Below are 26,287 nucleotides of genomic sequence, written 5' to 3'. Positions count from 1 at the left end.
AAATGTTAAACTAGATTTTGTATTAACAACCGGAGGCAATATATTCTAAATCTCATTGGATATTCCTGCTGCATCACAACCATGCTCATGGATGTTCCCATTCCTATTCCCATTCCCATTTCCATTCCCAGTGAAACTCTTATGCCCCACAATACTTGACACACCATCTGCCAAACCAGTGGAAGCAGGATTGAAAGCTTGAAACGACCTCCATATTTTTCCAAAAAAAAAAAAAACCATAAAGATAGGGTGGGGGCAGAATAACTTAATAGTCATGGTCCGTCATTTTATAAGAAAATCATCAAGTTCCATTTACAAGGAGGAAAAACCGTTCACGCACACGTTGTTGCTGTATCCCCACTTTTATTTTATTACTCATTGAGTCTAAATGTAATACTGAGAGTATCTATCATCCTGCTTTCAACTATTGAATGAATTGCTTTACTCTTCATTCAAATAAACTATCTACAAAAATGGCAATTGGCAAGCATATAATAAGCCATTATTTCCTGACTTTAATATAAAACTTACCTGGTTAATTTGAAACGATTAAGAAAACTAAAAAATTATTTCAAAATATTTATATTTATCATTTTGTTCTAAACTAATTTGTTTAACTTATAAATTAATATATAATATAATGATATACATAAGTGTTTCAGTAAGATCATATAACTTGTGTTATAATTAAGTAATTTTTTTAACTTCATTAATCTTTTTGAATTAATCAATTGAATTTTATATTAACCACCGAAGATAGTAATTAAAGTTTACCCCAAATAAGATAACTCAAACTCAGTTTAGATCAGTCAAAAATTTGGAAAATATTTTATAAAAATATAAAGGTCAATGAACATAAATAAAATAAACTCTACTTTATAATGCCTCTCTTAATTTCATAGCACTGACGGGACACGAGGCAAATTAGATGATCCGTAGTTCAAATAATAGCCAACGGTTCAGATGAAATGAAGGAGATAACCAACGGTCACGATGCCACCGAGGAAAAAGGGTAACAACGGGGAGAATAGAGAATTGAGGACGTCACTGCACACGAAAATTCTGGCGGCCTCGTTCAAGAGTGCAAAGGGGGAAGGGAGGGAGTAAACTTGCGCCCCAGGAAACGGTGCGTGGGAAGGCTGAGCAATAAATTAATAGAGGAAAGCAAACCAACCGAAGCTTCAACACATAACCCCAACCATTCTCTGAAACAGATACTCTCATTTCGACGGAAGATCATGGTTCTCTGGGAGATTACCGTCGCAACCGCCTATTTTTTGGGCCTCAAGCGAACTTATAGGCTTGCTTTGAGGCTTCAGCGAAAGATCATTAGTGTCAAGCATCCTAAGATCCGTCAGTTCGCTCACAGGTGCTTCGCTCTTTTTACGCTTTGTTGATTTTTCCGAATCTGTTCCTGTTAATCGATTCCTATTGATTAGTAAGATAATTTTGTCTGATAACAATATAAGACGAGTCATGCTTGCTAGTACGGTATGGTTTTCGGATTCGCAATGTTTCGCCATTAATATTTGCGTAGTCAGTTGCATTTAAGATTCACTTGTAATCGTGTGAGTAGTTGAGAAATGTACTAGTGGTTTCATGCATATTGCTGTTGAGTGGACCTGAGACTTGTTCCAGGATGACAAAATGATAAAATTAGTTTGGTGGCAGAGTAAGGTTATTTTAAAACTCCTCGATGATTGCTTGTGTGCTCGAATTACTTAGGATACGGATGCTTGTAATTCTGACCTTGTACTGCTGCATTGCTAATATTTTATAATTAGCCTAGGCTTGTAAATCGTTGCCCCTCGGAGTCTTAATGCTGTGTTCTGTATCCCTGATCATAGAGAATAAGGTCCTAGTCTACCACCTACAATGTATAAGGGGCAGATGGCAATGTAATGCATTGTAAGAAATGGTTACTTTTTAGGGCTAAAAGCAGAAGAAAAATTTGATAACTTAGCCGAGTTGTTGATAGAGGAGATTATTATGTTTTGACTTTTGAGAAGCCTAAACCCGAGTGTCATCTTTGGATGTAGCTGTCATATATAATTGCATCTCTATTAACAAAATTTATAAAATAGGGAATTGGGTGGTGAGAACTAGGAGCAGAAAGAAAACTGGTTGTTAGAGGGAGACTGCTAGAGAAACCGATGGGAAATTTTGAGCTGTTTTATGTCATTCTGTTTGTTCATCCCCTCTTTTAAGTGAGACTGAGGATGAAAAACTGGCTGGGAAAACGAGCTTCATTATACTTATTTCAAAAGTTCTGATAATGGCATGATTATGTCCTCTTCTTTTCTAGTTACTTTACCCCCCCCCCCCCAAAAAAAAAAAAAAACTAATGGTGGAATTTTCATTTATTATTGCCTTCTTGCCTTCTATGTGAAATCCAAGTCTTCGCTCATGTTACATACTTTTTCTTTTCTCGTTTCTGTAGAAATTTTTATTTCTAATATGAAGTCAGAAGCATTTATACATGTCTGCAGGGCTGCCAGATAGTCGTCTATTGGATCCTCCCAATCAAGACTTTTCAAGTTAGAATCAATGAGATATGACATGTAATCAAAAGATTTTAGAACCAATAATATTATGAGGCCTTTGAGAATCTGCAATGCATAATGTTCAGTCATCAGCTTTAGGCCGCCTTTGGCAACTCATAGGATCGTGAAAGGGTTATGGAATCCTTAAGCGAAGTATGTTTGGTTCATAGATTGTCTTCCAATGATGAGATGGAGCGTGGAGTAGTTTTCCATCATGTTTTGATGTCAATAATTGAAATAGAAGGAAGAAAATGATTAGTGTACCAATTATATACCTGACAAACAAATTAAATAACTTACGAAAATATTGATTATGATAATTCAACTTTTTTTATCTAAGGGCTGTGTCAATCTTTTAATTTTTCTCTCTTTCCATTGCTTCGTTATTTTATCATCCTCAACAAACTAATATTACAGTATTTCTATTCCATTTCATACCCAACAAACATAATTCATTCCATTCAATTCCTTTCATTATTCCTTTTCCTAATTTTCCATTACAGATATTGAACAAGCCCTCAGTTTAGTTTTCTTGTATATTCTAGACTATGATGTTCATTACTTAGGTTTAGCTTTTCTTCGCTGATGCAAACCTATTAGATTTCTTTTATCTACGTTTAATGAACAGCACCAGTTTTTCCTTTCCAGCAAGTTCATATTGTTGTTGCTTTCTGCAACAGTGGCTTCTTAATAGCTGCAATTCGGCTTCTTCAACAACAATTATTAGTAATGCTGCGATACAATTAACTTTTTGGTCTTCCTGATTTGGTTCTTTACAGACGAACACGTGCTGCATTTGACGTAGCACTCAAAGTTCACCGGAGTATTCAAGAAAGAGACATAGAAGTGGGTCGTAGTGTCGGGAATTTCATTCTGCGGTGCCTAGATCGACTGAAACCATCAGCTCAGATTCGTGGCCCTCCTTATGGAACACCCAACAATGGTGGTAACTCAAGTGTAGGCATGACAAAGCTAAATGCCACTCCCAAAGAGAAACCTAAGGGGTATTCCAGTTTTTTCAGAAAGGACACTGACCGGCATTTTTTTACCTCATCAACTAATATATGGCCAAAGTCCTTTCCAACCATTGCAATGATGATGCGACCCCCGAATCCTGCTGGAACTTCAACCCAATACAGGCGCCTAAGTATGTCTACGTCTGAGGTTTTGCCATCAATTCACAGAGTGAATTGGTCGGACCCTGTTGTTAGAAAGGACATCATGCAATGGATGCAGCGAACCTAACACAGCCGATCTCTTTATTCATGACTTGTGATGATAGTTTTGGAGCTTGACAGGGTGTGGTTAAATAAAATTTTGTGCAATGTGGTAAATGCTGCTGGGAATTGGTGTTGCTGGTCGAATCTGAATCCTACCGCGTTGCTTGATTAAGGCAAGGATTCTTAGCTTTAGCCATTTTTCTTGTTCGTTTCTAACTGCTGTATAGTTGTTCAGCGCATCTTTTGGGGAATTGTCAGTTTCCCCTTCGTCTACATGGTTTGGTTAAAAGAACTAGTAAACATTTTTGTGTTGGTTGCTGCAAACATTGAGCCTCCCCCCCCCCCGGGGGGGAAAAAGCTAGACACATTTTCACGTTTGTTACATGGAATGTGAAAAATGAACTGTATCATTTTTGTGAATAATGTGGCTTAATATAAATCTTATTTTACACGCATATATATTGATGTGGCTCTAAGCAACTTTATATTGGACACTGTACTGGACAACTATAATTGCTTTTGATGCCATTTTGTTTTGTTTTGTTTCATGGGATGGCGTATCCCCCCCCCCTCTTTTCTTTCATGTTTCATACATAATCAAAAGAAATGGAACAAGTAATTTTGAAGATGATAAAAGCATTAAATAATAATTAGAGACATATAAATTCTTTGCTGGTCAGTTGAACAAGTTTTCAGATTTCGGCTTTGCCAAGATAACACGTTTTTCAATTGAAGGTTATGAAACTGGTGTCTCGGGTGGGGATAGCAATGAGGGGAGATATATAGAGTTTCTTGGTATCCGTTTCTTCTTTATTTTATGCTTGATTTATAGTCCTCTGGCTTTCTTTTTATATTACATGCATAAATAATGCAGAACTCTTAAGAGCGTTTTCCGTGTGCCTGTGGAAGCTTAAATAAGTTGATTTGAACCTAAATAAGTGAGGTCTATTTTCTCCGTTTGATTATTTGAACCTAAATAAGTGAAGTCTATTTTCACCGTTTGATTAACTAAATTTTTTGAAATAGTGATAAATTGTCATTTCAATCCCTCCTCTATTTTTGAATATAAGTTATTATGAGTAACTGTTGTGATTGAAAAATCTTGATAAAGGCTAAAATTTCTCCATCTACCTTTGTTAATAATAATTATTAAATTAAAATTATATTTAAATAATAACTAATGCTTATTATTACCTATAGTTCTAATTATAAAAGCTAGTTGACTAATTTGAGGAGATTAAGAAAATAAGTTAAGTTAGTTATTTATAATAAATAGGTGTTATTTTTTTAAAATATCCTTGTTAATAAAGTGTATTAGCTGGAATTACTATTATTAGAAGGACTAATTTGATAAACAATACATAAATATGAGAGACAAAGTAGATTGAGGTCTTATACTTATGACCAAAATAAAAGTCAAACGAGATCTTATATTAAAAACCGGAGGTAGTATATGAATTATATTAAATTATATTTCTCTTATGTACTTTTTCTTGCGAGATCTAAGTACTATAAGTGATTTTAATAAATAAAATCCAAACATCATTAACATTTTCAAAATTACTTGTAAGAAAAAATATTTAAACAGAAATCAAAATTATAATTACTCACTGCGAATCTCAACGCCGAGGGGTAAAACATACGAAAGGCAAACCACATCTAAATATTGACTGTTGGGTTACTAGGCGTCTTGGTAAGTTAATAATTCTTCTCTCTTTTTGAAAAAAACTAACTTATAATAATAACCTGCGGTCATGAATTGTTTGAATCAAATTTTAACAATTTAAATTTAGAAAAAATTGGTAAAAAAATCCCTGGTTAAAAAATTTAATGGACCAAAAGGACCTGAATTTGAGCAAATGTAACTATGATCTTTGAGTGCAGCATATCTTCCGTTGTGTGTAACATATCTTCCGTTGAGTACAAATGACTTCAGTATTAATAATTGTTACACATTATTGATGATATGTTGCACACAGCGAAAGATATGTTGTATTTACGGATCATACTTGTACGTGCTTAAATTCAGATCCTTTTAGCCAATTAAATTTTTAAATAGGGATTTTTAACTAATTTTTTCTTAAATTTATTTACTTATTTTTATTGAAAATTATAGTAATCTATATCTATAATCGTTGTTAATATAAATATACGCAGTTTTAACGGTCCCTTTGTGACTTTTTCTGCCATAGGAAACTAAAGCAGATTTTGTTGTACCCAACCTTTGATATGGTCAGAAGCAGAACCCTATACAAGTTTAGGATCATCATAGTGTTTCCCTTACAACAAGTCACCCCAACGTGAGCAATGTCTCTATAATGATGTCCATAGGATCATCTTTTTGTTTGTGCCTTAATATGGCATTCACTTCTTTTAAATGGATATAAAATATTTTATGCCCACGCACGAGTGCCTTTTACAGGTGCTTTATGTATTCAGGGTTTCAGCCCCGTCCTCCCAATACAATAAAAAAATACAATAAATTAGTAGTTCAGTACAACATTGTTTTTCAGAAGCCGGAAAAGAAAGTCACCACTGACAACAGAAAGTTTAGGTGAAAAGGCATGTCAAAGTCGTCACTTTTTTTGTTGGTAAGTTATAGAAGTATATGCTATTATGTAGCACATTTACTATATCTAACCTATGTTATGGTACTTCACAAAAACAAATCAGTGATAAGAGTTGATTTAATTGTTAAAAGGGTCAACATATAACTCAGGAGTTCGAATTTTACTGTATGTGAAAACTTCATTGACGAATGATCTCTACGTATTTCTGTAAGTATTTTTTGGGCTGAAGTTACTTCTAAACTTTTTCTTTTACTAAAAGTAAAAAAAACCAATAGAGGGATCATCATAACGTTTGAGGTTCTAGAATTCAACCATCAGACATCAAAATAATATGGAAGGAGAGTATCGGGATCTCTTCGATTATGCGTTATAGAGCAAAATCATCAGAATTTACCAATCCTTCAACGTGATCTCTGCCTAATTCCATTGTTATAACTCTTTTAATCAAATGTCATGCTATTCCTTGCAAGTTCCGGTTGGATTTATCAAGTACTCCTCCGGTCCTTATTATAAGACCCAATTTGACTTTTTATTTGGTCCTAATTATAAGACCCAATCCATTTTTTCTTTTATATTTATGCATTTTTTCCAAGATAATCCTTCTAATAATGATAGTTTTAGCCAATATACTTAATTAGCAAGGATATTTTAGGAATAACAACACTTATTTATTATAAATAACCAACTTAACTTACTTCCTTAATCTCCTCAAATAAGTCAATTGGGTCTTATAATTAGGACCGGAGGAGTACATCAGAGTAGGGTGTCTTCTTGTTTTAGGATAAGTCATATCAGAAGTTGTGTGATATGAACCAAGTCTACGCTAAGCGGTATTTTAGTAGTGTCTCATGAGATCACGACAGCTTAATTAATCTTTAATTAACATAGCCAACTTTACAAAAACTAATCAAGTGCATTTTTTTGGCCTGATTACTCTGGACTTACAATATATTATTGATTTACTGTGTGGCGGAAAATTCAATAATTGAATACAATGGCAGAGTGCTGACTTCTTTTTTTGGTGGCCTATAAATTGTAGCAGAATACATTTTGCTATTGAAAAACCCCATATTAGCTTGGCAAGACAATGTCGTAGGATTTTCTTAATATAAACGCCTAATTTAAACAGCTTCGGGCTTGTTCGGTACGTTAAAATTGATGAAAATGAAAATAAATATGGAGATATCTTTAAGAGTGCCTTTGGTATCTGTATAGAATTTAGATATTATTTTTACTCAATATTTAAACTTAAAATAGCAATGCATGATAAAGTTTGGGCTAATGAGGTTGAAGGAAATACAAGGGGCAAAAGGAAAAATCCATGGAATTTTTCAGAATTCCCTGAGCTATATGATGAAAATTGATGGAATTGGCATCCATATGGAATCTATTTCCATGTGCGTATTTCTAGGAAACACTAGTACAGAGTGAAACTAATCACTAATGGTGATTGAAACAGTAAAACCCCTGTTCATGAGGTGCATGGAATTTAGTTCATGCTCTGGAGCACGCACACGCAAAACACAGACTTACTGGGATGTGCAGAACTGAACTAAATTGATTCATATTACTTCCTCCTTCTCAATATATCAGAGGAACTCTTGGTAAAAATCCATCAACGCTGAATTACCACGTGACACCAGATTTCTTTCTCCATTAAACATGTCAGTAATTCAGGGGAAAACAACAGATTATTTTGTATGTACCTCTAAGGGAGGAAAGAAGACCACGGATAATGATATATGATTACTTTCATACTAATCTAGAAGCGGACTCCCTTCCCTGGCAAGGATGAAAAGACCACCATCCCCCCTAGAGATTCTCAGATCGCCATCAAGGTAAGTAGTGATAAGCCACGAACTTGTCCTCTCGCCTGGAATGGGGATCTTAAGGGGTGGCTGACCAGAAATAGTGCGTGAGATGTTCATTGCCAAATCCTGCAGAGGACTGAGAGTTTGTTGCACAGGTGATAGGCTAAGCTTCTGGCCAAAAATGTCTATATTTTCTGGCAGATCAATTCTTGACTTTATTTCTGGCGGTTGTATGGTGCCTTCTTTAAATGTGACCTGCTTGTAATTGCAGAAGTCAGTAAAATACCGCAAATTTTCTTGTCATCTAAGGTCTAATAGATACACGATAAGTAAACTAGCTCACAGCACAGGGTGGCGTCCAGATTGCGACATCATCAAGCAACATAAAAATCACATTTACAGGCCTGAATATGTTTCTGCTATTGAAGCACCAGTACGATACTATGGCATGCATAATGGCAAGCATATATTTTCTCTTTGACAATGCTTTTTCAGTACACCCTAAAGCAACAAGACGTCCACTATCATTTTTCATCATGCAAAAGCTTAACAAAGAAGCTCAATTAAAAACGACTGCAAATGTGTAAATCAGCAATCCACCCATAGGTTATTGAGTAAAAGTTTCTTCCCCTGCTCCTTTTATTTTTCTCTTTGCCGAAATTTTGCTTCTTTTTTCACATGAGAATTTTCTATAGTCAAATTATCATTACAGTTTTCATGGCAATACCTGTATTCTTGTGGGACTCCGCACTTCAAATGACGCAGATGCACTGAAAGACAAGTAGTTGAAAGGGCTAGATAATGTGGTTGAGTTTACAATAGTGGAGCTATCAGTATCAATTGTTTGTAATATCTTGTCTACTTTCAACAGTGGTGTTGACCCTGCTGCTAGAAGAGGCAACAGTTCAGAAGATGCAGTGTACCTGACACCAATTTGACAAGCAATGTAACCATAAGGGCACAAAAACAGATTTTATAAAATAAGACACATCGCCACTTGCAATGTAGTTTAATCAATGCTCATAAAGACTTTCCAGCATATTTGCTAGAACCCTGGATGAGCACAATTGCATTATATGTGGTTCATTTTCTCAGTGCAAAACCCACAGTTGTAAATGCTGTTTTCGTCCACAAGCAATAATTCTCAATCAGCCAAGCATGATGTGCTAAACATATATTCCATTAATAACAGAGAAATTAGAAAAAGAAATACCCTCTTTTCTCTTCTGAACAATCATTTAGTCTCATAGACCCATAGGAACCAAAAGCACTAGTTCATTTTACACTAAACCCTCACTGAAGCTATATAGGAACGAAATTGAAAGGGAATCATCCGCGCTGCATTCATATCAACTTGTGGTCTTCTAAGAATGGGATTTTGCATAGAAGGGGATTGATTGGGTTGGAAATATTGGCATTCTTTTTTGTGCGATTCACTGCTATGTAAAGAATCATCTAATGATATTATCATGCAGCCAGTCAATAATAATTAATAACTGTATGAGAACCTAAAGAACGTCCACATATTAGGTCATGTTCAAATCTTTTAGTATATTTAAGCATAATGAAGAATACGCATTCGAAAAGCTTAAGGCTGCTAGAGAAATGTCCAAATATAACTTAAATCATCGGATAATTAATGGATTCCGAGAAAATTTTCCATGCCAAGCTAATTGCATAAACATTAGATGTGTATGTGTTGGGAGCAATGAACTTACAACAATACCCAAGTTCCATTGAGAAGCCTAGGCTCCTCCACCGGCGCTGGAGTAGGATTTGCCGCTTCCAACTGATTCACCAGCTCGGAGACCTCAGCCCTCACTTCCGACCGAGCTCGAAATCCAAATTCAGTCCCATAAACGGTGTCCACCAAAGCTTGCTTCAGGCCCAGTAGCTTATCATCCACACCTACAGTCTGGTCCTTGATCGTCGCAGCCGGAGTTCCATTTCCTTGGTCGATAGCCTCATCGTCAGCTCCACCTTCCTCCCACTCGTCCTCATATTTAGGAGGGTCCGCATCCGGCAGCTTCGTAGGCGTTGTTTCAGGCTCAGACTCCTCACCCCACTCATCAGTGATCTTGGAGGGCTTTCCGGAGGCGTTTTTAGAACCACCCTTTCTGCGGTTTACGGGACCGGAAGTGCCACCGGAATCAGAGGATCGGGAGCGAAGGGCAGGGAACCGATGGAGTCTGGAATAAGACACGGAGAAGAAGGCGATTGTGGGGTGTTCAGTAGTGGAGGTAGAGAAGACCGTAGAGAATGAGAGAAGTTTACGGTTCTCAGAGAATGCAGACGGAATGCGAGAGGTGAAGAGAAGGAGAGCCATCGGAAATGGAGAGAGAACCGGCGCTCGACAGATTTTTTCTCTTCCTGGTTTGGTTAATTGAAATTCTGATGCATATTTTTTTCTGCCAAAAAATTGTGATGCAGATTAGTACTTACGAGCCAGGACACACGTTGTTCACACATCTGTATTTAATGTTTACAGGGATAATGCAAATTTTGTTTCTTTCAGTTTACCTTCGTTTTAGTTCTTTAAACTTTTTTATTTCAAATATTAATCTTTATAATAATCTAATAAAAATTTAAATTATTTTATCCTAGAACTAAAACTTATAATTTAAAATTTAAAAAATAAAAATAAAAATAAGAGTAAACTTAATGAATCAAAAATTATATTAACACATATTTATAATTAGGTAAATATTTTGTGAGGCCCAACACTCTAAAGTATTGTGTGATGCTTTTAGATTCTAAATTATTTTTTCAAACCTATCTAGTACTCTAAATCATTTTGTAGTGGGTTTAACACCTTGAAACATATCTAGCACCCTACAAAATACTGAAAATTATTTTATGGTACTTGATATGCATTTATTTAATGAACTTTTTGAAAAGTTATTGATGAAAATTAAACTTCTCATGAAATAATAATTTAAAAACATAATTACTTTTGAAAAAAATTAATCCTTTAAAGAGCAAAATTACACCACAAAATATTTTAGAGTACTAAATGCATCTGAAAAAATAATTTAAAATGCCAGGTATACCATAAAATATTTTAAGATAATAGATGTATATGACAAAATACGTTAACACATCTTAACCCTTTATAATTTACCTTGGATCAATAATCAATAATCATTATCCAATAATTCAAGTTATGGAGTATGAAACCCTGCTAATTTTAATCTATGCGTTATTAAGTTTTTAAATAGTTTTTGCCAACAAGTCATTAGGTGTTTCTTTAGAAAAAATTTCACAAATAAAAACTTAAAATTACTAAATCTCAAATCAAATTTGATAATAATAAGTCTTGACAGCATTGAATTTGCAAATAACAACATATTCTTATAAAAATTCTTTCTTTAAAATTTAATAATTTCAAATTTTTTGTGGATTCTCCTTTTTTATTGACTTTTAATTTCGCTTGAAATAAAAAAAAATTGTCCAAAAATCATCAGCACAAAGCACATCTACATCAACCACTTGTAAAATATATGAATGAATTTCCTACCTTAATTTGCTCCAGTCTAATATAGTATCTGGCCTTTACATAATGAGCTGCACAAATTATAAGCTGGATATTACAATCATTTTTGAAATTTCCAAAACTCATTATTGTTTTTCTTAAATTAATAAAATACCAATTTTTGTGGGAAAAAGTAAAATATATTACAAGGCAGGAAAAGGGGTCTAAAATAAATTTCGTGGATATGCTGATTTCTGCGAACACCTTCGAGTTTTTAAGAAATCTCCGTTCAAACTTCAAACACGTTGATCAGTTATAGGACCCTAATTGATATGTTTTGCCCATTCTCTTGTGAATACTACAACATCAAGTGTGTAATATAAAAACTCAGTTTAATATTTATTTTGATCCTAATTATATATAGACCTTAATTTATTTTGTCTCTTGTATTTATCTATTTTTTACCAAAGTAGTCATTATAATAATATTAGTTTTAACCAATATATTTGATTAGCAATGATATTTTAGAAAAGACAATACATATTTATTACAAATAATTAATTTAACTAGTTTTCTAAATGTAATCAAATTAATCAACTAACTATTATATTAAAGATCAAAAGTAGTATTATATTTTGCTTTTCACGGTTCGGGTTTCTCTTTATCAATAGAATTTTAATTGTACCCAGCAACACTTACATTTTTAATGCACAATATAAGCCATTTTAATTAGTTTGTTAGTATCAAAAAATGGTAGCTGACAAGTTGAGTTTTTTTATTTATTTTATTTATATTAAATGAGGTTGTGAAAAAAAACCAAAAATGGTTATATTTAAACAAAATTGAAAAATAAATATTAATTATTTTCTAAGTGACTTGTATTCTCAACATTATACTTAAAACGACTTATATTGTAGACTCAGGGACTAAACTGATTTATGATGTAGTCATGAAAATAAATCATTATCAAATAGTCTAATTGAAGAGAAAAACTTTTTTTTAGAGGGACAGCATGATTTTAAAATGGTTTTAAGGAGCTTTCAACCTGATTATTGGCATTAAAAAAATCAGTCTTGAAGCTTTTTAAAACAATAAATTTGATAATTTATTTTCGTTGAATAGTTTATGTGATAAAGTTAAAATATTCTCTTATTCCAGGTTTGTTTACCTAGCACAATATTTGAAAAAAGGTTGGCACAAAAATATATTTTCACTTTCACCAAAATGCCACACTAGCAAATAAAAGATTGCTTTAATTGGTAAATATCTATCTTATATTTTTATTTATTTAGAAGGATAAGATTATAAGGGGAATTAAACTTCAAACTTTTCATTTAGAGGGAGCTCACGTGGCATAAGACTACAACCCTGTTTGTTATGCATTTCTTGTATCGTCCATTACCATTTTTTTCCCCCTAACGCATAGGTATCCTTCTATTAGAGGTAATCCTATTCAAGACACTGTAGGGTACTAAATGTGAGTACCTCTTCTAGTGAGAATTCTAATCTTAGTTCGTCACGTTATGAGTGATTAGTCCCTTCTGCTAGACTCAATCCTCGTCGGTTGGTCCATTACCATATTAGACAAGTGTGTATGTGTATTTTTGTGGGGCAATTTTCTAGTGCACTCATTTAACTACATATATCTTTTGACCGAATGTTTAGTGTAAAACCAGTTAATTAATTTGGATAGATTAAAAAAATTAAGCAAAATATTTAGTTCTAACAAAATTGATATAAACTTTCTAAGATACTGTAATACAACATTAGATTATAGGATTAAAGTGCAAATTTGTTTTGAAACTTTTTCTTCAAAAGTAATATTGTCTTAGAAGTTTTTTCTGGCACAATGTTGCCCTGAAGCCCAAAAATTTCAAAACGTACAGATATTGTGTCATGCTGTTAAAAAAAATCACGTTGACTATTAAAAAATTAATGTTGACTATTAATATTTTTATCAATAAGGGATAATGTTGTTCCATTCTAACACTTTTGAAGTAATTTTGAATTAAAAAAATTTGTTACTTTTGAGTGAAAAATCTTTGGAATAGATTTACACCTAAATTCTAGATTACATATTTCTCTGGTCCTAAATATTTAGAATCAGAGAAGTATTAATTTATAAATTAGACAAATTAATTTTAAAAAAATTAATAAATAATCCTCCGGTCCTTATTATAAGACCCAATTTGACTTTTTATTTGGTCCTAATTATAAGACCCAATCCATTTTGTCTCTTATATTTATGTATTTTTTTTCAAGATAATCCTTCTAATAATGATAGTTTTAGCCAATATACTTAATTAGCAAGGATATTTTAGGAATGACAACACTTATTTATTATAAATAACCAACTTAACTTACTTCCTTAATCTCCTCAAATAAGTCAATTGGGTCTTATAATTAGGACCGGAGGAGTATAACAGATGAAATAGATTAAACTCTTTTAACGAAAATCAACTCTTTAACTAGCTATTATATTTAGAATGATATGATAGCAACAAATTCAAAAGACCTAACTCAATTTTTCTCAAGAAAAAAAAAGGCACATCAAATTAAAAACAAAAATCAGATAAATGGAGTAAATGAGAAATCAGCCCCACGCGAGCGTGGCCTAGCACCAAATTAAATATTCTTTCACGTACGCTTTCAATTCATAGCAGATGATGTGATAAAATTCCAGAATCAAGATGCTTCATTGACCACCATTATTATACTCTATTAAATAACATACTATATTATATATATATATTTATATGCACACACACAGAGAGAGACATTTATATATAAATTAATTAAATATAGAAACACATTCATAGTTGTTCACTTCTCTCCCTCTAATTACTGCTATTTATTGTGCAACTGTTTCATGCTCAACGTACGAAACTAAAAACACAAACTCACAAAATATGTATTATATTTTCTCTATTTATTGAATCATTATTGAAAGTATAATACTATTTTTATTATTTTCTGGGCCAGAAGAAGAATCTGCGATGAACTTATATTAAATATACAAGGTTTTTCGATTTAATCAGAGGGCGTTGCATGTTTGGATCTCTGCGGCAATTCATATGGGAGTTGCAGAGAGAGGACCAGTTATTTTTCATGCACACAACACAGATCTGAGATCTCAATTAGTATGTGTTGTACCATGAAAAGCCTTAAATATTTCTTTTTGTTTGGACAACGTTAGAAAATAAAAAGCCTTAAATTATAAGTAATAATTATGACGCGTTTGATGCGATTTGTTAAGTCTCGGGCTTTCTTTTTTTCCTTTTTCTAGCATTGTGCTGTCCGGTCCATTGAATTGATTTCTCATAATTCTCTCAGATAGCTTACGAGATATAGGATATGTATAATTAATAATATATATGATTAATAATAATATCTTGCAGCATATGAATGTCACTTTAAATAATGTTTCATATAAACTACCTTTTCATTTTAGTTTGTTGCGTGTTGTGCTGTGCTTTATCAAGTCAATATAAATGTCACTTTAATGGTTACTTTGTGTGTCACCATAATTTTGGCAAAGCCTTTCTATCTCTCTTCTTCTCATAACAGTTTGAATTAATAATGAGTAGAAATTTGCTTTTATATTTGTATTATAAGCAAAACTCCTTGAAACTGATAACTTCCAGTGTTTTTTTTTCATGGAATTGAGTTCCATTGAAGAATTGGCTTCCACGGTACTCTCTCTCTCTCTTCGATCCTATTTATAAGATTTTAAAATTTGAGTTAGTTTGATCCTTTAATTTTTATGAAATCTTTATAAAGATTATATGAATATTAAATGCAATTTTATTAATTTTCTATTCTCTGTATGTTCTCATTTTTTTCTCATATTTCATTGTCTTTCATCACTTAACCCATCATAACTGGTATTTCTCTTTCTTATTTGCTCCCTCATTAAATAAGGATATACTCAGAAAGAAGATATTTAATTTGTTAATTAATTTTCTTTCTTTTCTTAAACTGCTTATTTTAATTAGTAATATCTTATAAAAAAGGACCGGAAGGAGTTTCAAATAGACAAAAATGTTGACTTTACTTTCACTTCCACTTCTGTCCCTCTGATTTCTCGCTGCAAACAAGTCTTAGAGGAGACAGGAGAATTGAGCCTTGTATCTAAAACTACTGAAGGTCTCAAATACATGGATCTTATGTTGGATCAAAAGGAGCGCATAGATTTTGCTTTCTTCTTTATCTTTGTGTGTGTTTTTTTTCCTTACAATTATTTATAAATAGGGACATAGGAGGTAATCTAAATTGTTCCTTATAGTACTTAATAGTAGCCACATATTTTTTTTTTTTAATCTTAAACGCAAGTCACTGTGAAAATGTCTGCTGCATTAATAATTTTCTTCCGTTTTACACCATTGTCTTCACTTAAGGAAATCAATACTTCCGTCTGTTTTAAATATAAAATTTAGTTCGTATATAATACAATTTGCACTATAAACAAAATCTTATATTTAAAACTAAAGGCAATATGATAGTAAAATTTAATGTGATTAATGAGAATAATGATCAAAAGTATAGTAATAGAAATTTTTTAATTATTAAGAGTAGCGTATAAAAAAATTAAAAATAATTTTCCAAACAAAATCCTTATAATCAGCATAAGTGATTTCTTCCAAACAACTGAGATGTTAAACTTAAGTAAAATCACCTTTGTCTTTAATTTTAAACAAATGAAATCTTAATATCATCTAAACAAAACTTGAAACATAGTTTTTACTACATTCGATGTAGGTAGTAAGGCCTATATATATACTATGAAGTGAGCTCAAGAAGGGGGGAATCTCGCATAGATGAACCTTTCTTTTCCTGCCCAAACATCGGAAGAGAAGTGTTTAGGTGGTGAGGAAAATAACACATGTCCATTCAAAGAGCAACTATTACCAACAAGATTAGGTCTAGAGAAATACACTACTTTCTTATAACGTGGTGAACGAAGATTTGAATCCCTGCTGGAAGAGGTACTCACATTTAGTACAAGATAGTGTTTTGAATATGATTGCCTCTAATAACATGATACTTATGTTTTAGTATTAAAAAAAAAAAAGAGCAACTATTGTTTTACATATACTATTATTATACACATTAAAAATTGCTTGGCAGTAATAATTTTTTTCCCCTCTGGAACACATCCAATCATATAAAGTGAACACAGCTCAACAATTCAATTCACAGATTTATTATGCGAAGTGTGTGTGGGTCCTTTCTTAAAAGAGCTCAATCATCTTCCAACACAGGACCACCTACATATATACGACAATACATTACTCACATTATATTTTGCTTCTCTCATTTGTTATTGCTTGTTACCACGTTGTTTTCTCATTAATTTTTAGCCAGCTTTTAATTTACCCACCCAAATTACTCCCCTATATTCGCTAGCTACTCTTGTACATAATTTTGGATTTGAATTTGGAAAAATTGGTTAAAAGCTAAGTAGCCGTTTGAAGATTTTATTTGTTAAGATGCTTAAATTTGGACGAGCGTAACTTTAATTTCTTTTCAACAACTGTGTACAATATATCTTTATTTTTGTTTTGAAGAGTTTGAATATAGTTAAAGATAGGCTACACACAAGTAAAATGAGCTGCATTCGTTAAAGATGAGTTGCATAATTTCTAACAGGTAATATTAATCAGATTTTCCTTTAAATTTAACAATTAAGAGGGGGAAAAAAACAGCAAGGAGTTGGATAAAAATTTAAAGGCGGGCCTGCTGCTGTTAGTATTAAAGGTGCATTTCCAAGAATGAAGAAACCCAAACACTAATCACATAATTAGTACGAATTAACAAATCCTTGAGAGCAACACAAGCAATCCTCATTTGACCAAACAAGAAAGAAATACTCAGGAATCCGACAAAGTCATGAAATTTTCCTCCTCTTAATCTGCAAATTAAGGAAATTTAAAAATAAAATACCCTATCCACAAGCAAATCAATAAATCACCGGCCATACCCACTTTAATTCTAAACAGGATTTTGGATTGGTGGTCCTCACTTGAACTTAACAACACCCACCGTTTTACTAACTCCGTATTTTAACTAAGATTTTTAACTGCATCTTCCTGCCTGTTTGGGTAACAAGCAAAATCATGGTTTTGGGATCCAACAATCCAAATATATTACTTCTCTGGTCCTAAATATAAGACCATTATATACACTTGTATAATGGTCTTATATTTAAAACGGGAAGAGTAATTTTTTGTAAAATCACTTTTTGATTAAAAATTATGATTTGAAAAAATATAGCCAAACATCATGATTTTTGGCAAAATCACCTTTGAATTGAAAACCATGGTTTGGGGTCTAAAGCCATTGTTTTTCATAAAGTGAATTTTTTTTGCTTTTGAAGGTATAAGACCATGGTTTGTGATATAAAAAATAGATAAATATGAGAGATAAAATATATTGGGATCTTATAAGTCAAAATCAAATTGAATATCTAGTTAGTTATTATATCAAGGACGAGAGATAATATTAATTAATTATATTTTTTATGTACAATTTATTATTTCAAAAAAATATAAATATAAATCTATTTTTTTATAATTATCATATTAACTTATGTCTTTTTTAGTAATTTATACATAAAAAATATTATTATAAAAACTATTTAGATATTTTTACTTTATCAAAATTATTTTTTTCACAAAATCTATTCTTCTAAAATTTATTAACAAAATCTATTTTTTAAAAATTATTTTCTGAATACTATTCTCTAAATTACGGTTTGATTTCATCCAAATACCCTTACTAAGTCAGTCGGATCAAATTTCAATAGCAGAAGATTTACAATTTCAAAATTTTGTCAAACCTAAACCATCTGATCATATCTAACGGTTCAGAAATGCTATATAGGTGGCGAGATGTTAATGTCTCCATTGTCACATCTCTCGCATCCAAAAGTCATCCACACCACACTCGCCGTGCATACTGCAAAACAGTAATCCCGCACCATCTTTTACCATGTGGGCTCCACCAATCATAGATCCTACGGCTCTGATCATTTTGACTCGTTTCGTCATTTTTCACTCTTCAACGCTCCCAAGTCAAAATTATTTTCCCTCACTCCCGGTGACAAGTAGTAAAAATACCCACTCCAACCGAACGACGCGTGAGCCACACGGTTCCTTGGGTATTAATGACTCGTTGATAAGGGCTGGAATCCAGGAGGCGCGTGGACACGGAGGATAAGGTCACGTGGTGGGGTGGGAAAATGAGAAGGTTTGACTTTGCTGAAGGGGTGATGGGAAACGCACGGAAGGCCAGTAAGAGATGGACACGTGTAACGAAACGGCCAACGTAGAGGAGTGTATCTGATCGGTTTCTGTCCTCACTGATTTACTATTCCAGTAAATTACTACTATGGTATTAAATTAACCGATTTATTGCAAAAGAGTGAGAGCAAGAGTGAGATACATAGAATGGAAGAAGAGAACTGAAGGGGAGAGAGAGAGAGAGAGATAAGAAGGAGGAGGAGGAGGCAAACAGTCCAAGAAGAGAGAAATCGTTCGTTCTCGTCATGCTCGTTGTTGTGGAATAGGGTTCGTTTGTTGTGATTTTTACTAGTTTTGATCAGTTTTTTTTTTTAAAAAAAAACTTTTTGTTCTTCCTTCTAGATCCTTTTTTTGTGGGTACTGTTGTGTCTGAAATGGACAAGTAATATTTTTTCTGTATGTGTGAAGAGCAGGTTTGTTAGGTTTTGAATTAGAGAAGTGTTTTAGGGTGAAAAAGCGAAGAAGAAGAAGAAGAAGAAGAAGCGTGCGGTGAAGGAGAAATAACAGGAGGGAGAATAATGTATGGGGATTGTCAAGTGATGTCAAGTATGGGAAGTAACGTAGTAGTAAACTCAGAAACGCTCTTCTCTTCCTCAATCCAAAACTCCAACTTCAACTTCATCCCCACCATGCCTTTCCAGCCTTTCCAACCTCCCTTGGTAATTTCTCTCTTCACTCTATCTCTTCTCACTCTTATTATGTTCCTGTCTTTTCGGATTAATTTATGTTGAAGTCGTAACTTCGTATGATTTTGTTTTTCCCTTTTTCCCAAAACGCACAGAAAGAAGAAGAGGGGATGATGATGCGAGGGAAGGAAGAGATCATGGAGAGTGGTTCTGGTAGCGAACAAGCTGATCAAGACAAGTCTGGGAACGAGCAAGACAGTGAACAGCCAGCCAAGAAGAAACGCTACCACAGGCATACTGCTCGTCAGATCCAAGAAATGGAAGCGTAATATCTATATTTTCTTATCTTTTAGTGAACCAAAAAAAAAAACACAAGTAGCCATTGTTCACAAAAATATCTGATTATTGGCAGTTTGTTCAAGGAATGTCCACACCCAGACGACAAACAAAGGATGAAACTGAGCCAAGAGCTGGGCTTGAAGCCACGCCAAGTCAAGTTCTGGTTTCAAAATCGTCGAACTCAGATGAAGGTACTTACTAGTTAGGCTCAACTTAATTATGAGAGAATGAAACGTTCATCTTCTTCATAGAACAGAATATAACAATGAATGATGTAATAAAAATAAAACCCTAAGGTACTACTGTATATTTGGCATCTACATTTAACCAAGAAGGCACATTTCCCAATGTTGAAACCGCGTTGCATTAAAACTTTTGTAAGCCCCAAAGGACCATACACGCAGTGATAGGGAAGAAAGGCAAAGAGCAGAAGAAACAAGTGTCTCATCATTTACTTCTGGGGTCATTGCTTTTTTGCTTTGTGGCCTCCTTCGTCTCTTCACTATACAGTCTGTATTCCATTAATGTGCGCATTAAACCCTACCTGCCTCATTTCCCCTCCCATTTATTGCTCATATCATTACCGTTTTAGGGTTACAATAAAAAGGCCTTCGTTTTTCCATAAATCTTCTTGTTTAATTTTGCTTACACCTCCTGTTATTAGTCAGCGAGAGATTTCACTTAAACTTTTATATATATTGTGGTTATATATTCTTTTTGAATTAATGTGATGTAGGCTCAACAAGATAGAGCTGATAATGTGATACTGAGAGCAGAAAATGATAACTTGAAGAATGAAAATTATCGTCTGCAAGCAGCTCTGCGTAATGTGATGTGTCCTAATTGTGGTGGTCCAGCGATGATGGGTGCTGATCTGGGCATGGATGACCATCAGCTTCGCCTTGAAAATGCTCGCCTTAGAGAAGAGGTTTCTCATTCTTATTCACTGGATTCTAGCTACTCAGTTTTCTTGGAGAATATACCAAGTTGGCTCATTTCTCATTCCTCTTATTTTTTTCTTTTTGAAACTTGTGAAATCTTTTCTTATAGCTGGGGATCTAAAGTAAGTGCAGGTTCATTAGCTGAAGGACTTGGCACAACAGATAAATGGGAATGCCTGAGTATTTTTCTGGGATTTGGATAAATCTAAAATTATACTTCGAATGAGCCAGAAGATGAAGTGGGATATTTCATTAAAAATTCTTTTGTTTTAACTAATTATAAGGGAAATTAGAGATATTTTCATGTAAGTTTTCATAACCTTCCTCAGTCTGGTCCCCCATCCCTTCTTTTACTATCCCACAGTATAAAAGATTTAAGAGAAATATTAAGCTTCTCCACACAAGTGAAGTTGTTAAAATTATTAGACTCGAATGTATCTTCTATATAATATCACAATTTTTAGTTGGAATGTTTGGATTGGATTAATATCAAACAAAATGTTTCAATTTCTTTTTTCTTTTTTGAAAAAGAAGAGAACACCATCATCTTAGATTTTTTTTAATAATAAATTTATTAAATGAATTTATTTTTTAACCATGATTTATTCTCTTTCTTTAGAACCCTACATTTGCCTCTCAACTCTAAGCTACTCCAAATGCCCCGAATTATAACAAATTGGAGAAGCCTGGGATCCTGAGATCTCATTTCCAATTAAAAATAGAAAAATTCATTCGACATTGTAAATATTTTGCAGCTGGAACGCGTGTGTTGTCTCACATCAAGATACACAGGCCGTCCAATGCAAACAATGGCGTCTCCAGCTCCTCCTCTGCTGGCTCCTTCTTTGGACTTGGACATGAACATATACTCAAGGCACTTTGCTGATCCTGTCCCTCCTTGTACTTCCGAGATGATTCCTGTCCCAATGTTGCCTCCTTCCGATGCTTCGCCATTCCCAGATGGCGGCCTGTTATTGTTGGAAGAGGAGAAATCTCTGGCTTTGGAGCTCGCAGTGTCGTCCATGGATGAACTCGTGAAGATGTGTCAGCCAAATAAGCCGCTCTGGATAAGAAACAGTGAGAATGAGAGGGAAATCCTCAATTTTGAGGAGCATGCCAGGCTCTTTCATTGGCCCCTTAACGTCAAGAACCATTCTAGTGAACTCAGGAGAGAAGCTAGCCGTGACACTGCTGTGGTTATAATGAATAGCGTCACTCTTGTTGACGCCTTCCTTGATGCTGTAAGTAATTCCATGAATTTCTGTTTGTAATTACTAAAGTAGAAGAGAAACAAACACATATGAAAGAGCCTATAGCAGGTTTCTGTTCGTGGTTTGCGTCTCTTTTAGATGAACAAGGTTGTCTTTTAACTGTACATTCTTGTTTCTGCTTATTAACTTTTCGCCCTCAATCTTTGAGTTTCAGATTAAGTGGATGGAGTTATTCCCCACCATTGTTTCTAGGGCAAAAACTGTACAAGTTATATCTTCTGGTGCATCTGGTCATGCAAGTGGATCTCTTCAACTGGTAATATCCGGCTCCCTTCAAATTAAAAGCAAAATTCTAGCACTCCTGTTGGTAAATGTTCGCTTAAAATTTTGCTTGGTTTTTGTCGCAGATGTACGCAGAATTACAAGTGATTTCTCCCTTGGTGCCCACTCGCGAGACTCATTTTCTTCGTTACTGCCAACAAAACGCCGAGGAAGGGACCTGGGCCATCGTTGATTTTCCTCTTGACAGCTTCCATGAAAATTTTCACCACTCTTATCCGCGATACTGCAGGCGACCTTCTGGCTGTATTATTCAAGACATGCCAAATGGGTACTCAAGGGTGAGCTCTCTTGAACTTGCCAATTATATTGAAGAAGATGCCTCTCTTTTCCGCCATTAATTAGTGTAAAATTTCTTCTCTTGTTAATGCTGTACGTACAGGTAACGTGGGTGGAGCATGCAGAGGTGGAAGAGAAACCAGTGCATCAGATATTCAGCAACTATGTGTACAGTGGAATGGCTTTTGGAGCACAGCGTTGGTTATGGGTTTTGCAGAGACAATGTGAGAGGGTCGCCAGCCTCATGGCAAGGAATATTTCAGACCTTGGAGGTTCATCTTCACTAAAGTCTTATCCTTTCTGCTATATATAGTATGAATCATGCACGTATATGACATTTTTATGTGTGGATTATTACAACCTTCCAGTGATTCCGTCACCAGAAGCCAGGAAGAACTTAATGAAACTGGCCCAGAGAATGATACGAACTTTTAGCCTGAACATGAGCACGTCGAGTGGGCAATCATGGACGGCGTTATCTGATTCTCCTGAAGACACTGTTAGAATTACAACGAGGAAGATTACAAACCCAGGGCAACCTAATGGGGTCATACTCAGTGCAGTCTCCACCACCTGGCTTCCTTATTCTCACTCCAAGGTCTTCGACCTCCTCAAGGATGAACGTCGCAGATCTCAGGTACGTGTACGTCCTTTCATTTATATGATCAGCCAACGTACAAATTATCAACTCAAGAAATTAATGGTTCGCTCTATGTGTTTTGTTGGTAGTTGGATTTTCTCTCCAATGGGAACTCTCTTCATGAAGTGGCTCATATCGCAAATGGCTCACATCCTGGAAATTGCATCTCCCTTTTGCGCATAAACGTAAGCTTCGTCATACCCTATTTGGTCTGATTCCCAAAAACTTCAATTCACTCATCATTTATGTTTTCTTCTGAAAAAGGTGGCGAGCAACTCATCTCAGAATGTAGAACTAGTGGTGCAAGAAAGCTGCACCGATCAGTCGGGGAGTCTGGTAGTGTACGCCACCATCGACGTGGAATCGATTCAGCTCGCCATGTCCGGTGAGGATCCTTCCTCCATAGCACTTCTTCCCCAGGGCTTCGTCATCGTTCCTGCAACAACCTCCGCCGCAGCCATCAATGCCAATTCAACTGAATCTGCAGCCACTGCCGCGGGAGCACCGCCGCCGCCTGCTTCTACACTGAACCAAGCTTGTCTTCTCACAGTGGGCCTCCAAGTTCTGGCCAGCACCATCCCAACTGCGAAACTCAACCTCTCCAGCGTCACCGCCATAAACAACCATCTCTGCAACACTCTCCACCAAATCGAAGCTGCTCTTTGCACTGACAACGGCACTTACGTCGTCGGTTCCTGCACTACTGAACCCACCACTACCACAACCCCTAAGCAATAGTTGAATCATTTGCTGTAACTACTGAATCAATACCTTCTCATGAATAGATTCGACCTAAAGAACTAGCAGCAGACTAAACCAGCCAAAAGTGAGGCGTATTAGAATGGAATACCTAGCCAGTCCGTGTTCTAAAAGACCGAATCAGAGTAAGAATTAGTGTGTGAATTAGGTAGGGAAGTTAAGGTGTGAATGGATGGATTTGTTTTGTGTGTGGAAATATTAGAGAGGGACAGAGGGAGTCAAGAGCGCACCAGATATATATATAGTAGTGTAGTACCCTTGGCTCTGTGGTTTAATGAAGGCCTTTCTGTGGGCTTTTTAGTTATACCAGAGAGCGAGGGTGGTGGTTCGGGTATTGACTTCTGCTTCTATGTCTCGGCCTCTCTACGTCGTCGTCTGCATATTTGTCACATTCATTTTCATTCTCAGTTTGTTAATGTTTCTGTCTTTATTATAATTTTTATCCTTTTTATGTGGACTCGGTGTTCATTAGCATGTTTCTTGGATCTTTATTAATTCCTTCGTCTCTTAATGGCCCTCAAATTCTAGTTATTTTGTACCCATCGGGATTTCAAGCACTGGTGTCTTCTCTGGCTGTGTTTGGGTGACACCCCAAACTATGGTTTGGGGAATAAATCACCCAAACACCCACTCAAAAACCAAAACTATGGTTTTGAAAAAAGTAAAAATTTTTTGCTTTTGGAAAAAAAAGGGAGAGTGTGAGAGCCTATAGGATATTTATCTTGTTTTTTTTATAAACATATTTTTTTATAAACATATTTAATCTTATATTTTATAAATATATATACATATTAATTATTTATTAATTATATTATCTTATGTATCATTAATTATGTTGGTAAAAAATATATTATTAATAATTTTATTCCTTCAAATTAAAATATATCATAAAATCTATTTTTTCTGTAATTATTATATTAACTTATGTCTTTTTTTTAGTAATTTGTATATATAAAAAGTGCTTCTGATAACAATTATCCAAACACTCACTTCTCAGAATCACTTTTTTACAAAATCTATTCTTCACAGAATCTATTCTCCCCAGAATCTATTCTCCAGAATCACTTTTCCAAACCACGGTTTGGTTTTATTCAAACACACCCTCTGTATATCTAACCAGCCAATGTCCCTTTCTTACCATTCTTCTATATATATATATATCTAAACTATTATTAATAGCTTGTTGAAGTGGTTCGATTCTTATTTCTTATTTCAAGCGTTGGGCGACAAAAAATTTATCTATAGAAAAACTTTTTAAGCCATATATGGTCGAATCCATCTTGATTCATATTAATCAAAACCCAATGTATCCTTTGGAAATTAGTTGGTATATCCATCCCAATAAAGAGAATAATAATGATAATAAAGCTAACAAGACTGAATGTCAACTTTCGAGTTATCGTTTCGTGTAAACTGAACATGTTTTGTTTTCTTTTAGTTTCAAAGTGAAATTTAAGAAATAATTCTTTTATAATTATCTCTTTCGGCAGGAAACTTCAAATTTATCTGTTAGTGCAATTTATGAGTTTGATTTTGATACTCATTTTTCCATCATGAGCCGTCGTTAATGATGTGTACATGACATCAAGTCCAAAAACAAGTTGTTAAGATTACGCCTACTAGCCTCGTAGTTCAGGAACTTTCTTTAATGACTGGGGAGTAATCAGTACATTACTTGCATATTGAATCTTTTGGTATTTTGATGAAACTAAACCTTAACCAACTTTAATCTGGCAAAAAAAAAAACAACCAACAAAAATAGCAAGACGAGATCTAGCTATGCAACGTAAAGAGATCTAGTCTATATAAAAGAAAACTATACATTGGGTTTGCGGTTGATGACAGAATCAACACTCTTTTAAGATCCATCAACCTCAGAAGAGTTGAAGACTAATTTTCCTTCAAAAATATCAATGTTACTTTAACAATAGGCAAAATTTTCTATTTTGTGCGTGCCCGTTCAATTAATCTCGGACAACACATTTCTCGTCGACGACGGATCTTGGGCCGAGTGTTTGATTCGGTGTTTTGTCATGGACGTTTGTGAATCTTTATGGGCCCGATTTGTTTTAATGGGCTGGGCTAAGGTGCAAAAATGATATCACAAAAATTTATTGAGGACTGGTATTTAATTTTTGTTGTTGTTAGGCACGGGTATTTTTTTTATTGGAGACAATCATATTTAATACACTATCTGATACTAAATGTGTATACTTTTCTTCACAAAAAATTCAAA

The 26,287-nt window shown here is 34.3% G+C and overlaps 3 protein-coding genes across 3 annotated transcripts; 2 read left to right on the top strand and 1 right to left on the bottom strand.

The window, feature by feature from the left end:
- The first annotated feature begins 1,088 nt into the window (after window positions 1-1,088).
- Window positions 1,089-4,220, top strand: LOC114760837 (uncharacterized). The gene is made up of 2 exons (XM_028950131.1): window positions 1,089-1,369; window positions 3,323-4,220. The coding sequence occupies exons 1-2, from the start codon at window positions 1,239-1,241 to the stop codon at window positions 3,786-3,788; spliced, it is 597 nt and encodes a 198-aa protein (XP_028805964.1). The 5' UTR covers window positions 1,089-1,238; the 3' UTR covers window positions 3,789-4,220.
- A 3,482-nt stretch (window positions 4,221-7,702) lies between these two features.
- LOC114760843 (plastoglobulin-1, chloroplastic) lies at window positions 7,703-10,539 on the bottom strand. Its single transcript, XM_028950137.1, has 3 exons — window positions 9,863-10,539; window positions 8,872-9,067; window positions 7,703-8,399 (listed from the first exon to the last, which is right to left on the bottom strand). Exons 1-3 carry the CDS (start codon window positions 10,468-10,470, stop codon window positions 8,091-8,093), a joined length of 1,113 nt encoding a protein of 370 aa, XP_028805970.1. The 5' UTR covers window positions 10,471-10,539; the 3' UTR covers window positions 7,703-8,090.
- An 8,542-nt stretch (window positions 10,540-19,081) lies between these two features.
- On the top strand, window positions 19,082-24,562 carry LOC114760842 (homeobox-leucine zipper protein HDG5). Its single transcript, XM_028950136.1, has 12 exons — window positions 19,082-19,184; window positions 19,331-19,576; window positions 19,699-19,868; window positions 19,956-20,073; window positions 20,619-20,810; window positions 21,579-22,064; window positions 22,249-22,350; window positions 22,442-22,654; window positions 22,756-22,924; window positions 23,021-23,289; window positions 23,382-23,477; window positions 23,557-24,562. Exons 2-12 carry the CDS (start codon window positions 19,436-19,438, stop codon window positions 24,028-24,030), a joined length of 2,430 nt encoding a protein of 809 aa, XP_028805969.1. The 5' UTR covers window positions 19,082-19,184; window positions 19,331-19,435; the 3' UTR covers window positions 24,031-24,562.
- Window positions 24,563-26,287: the final 1,725 nt, after the last annotated feature.

This window comes from Neltuma alba, unplaced genomic scaffold (assembly GCF_004799145.2).
Source record: "Neltuma alba isolate B1F8T4 unplaced genomic scaffold, ASM479914v2 tig00011027_pilon, whole genome shotgun sequence".
In the NCBI taxonomy this organism is placed as follows: Eukaryota; Viridiplantae; Streptophyta; class Magnoliopsida; order Fabales; family Fabaceae; genus Neltuma; species Neltuma alba.
This window is presented reverse-complemented; position numbering and strand designations above follow the sequence as displayed.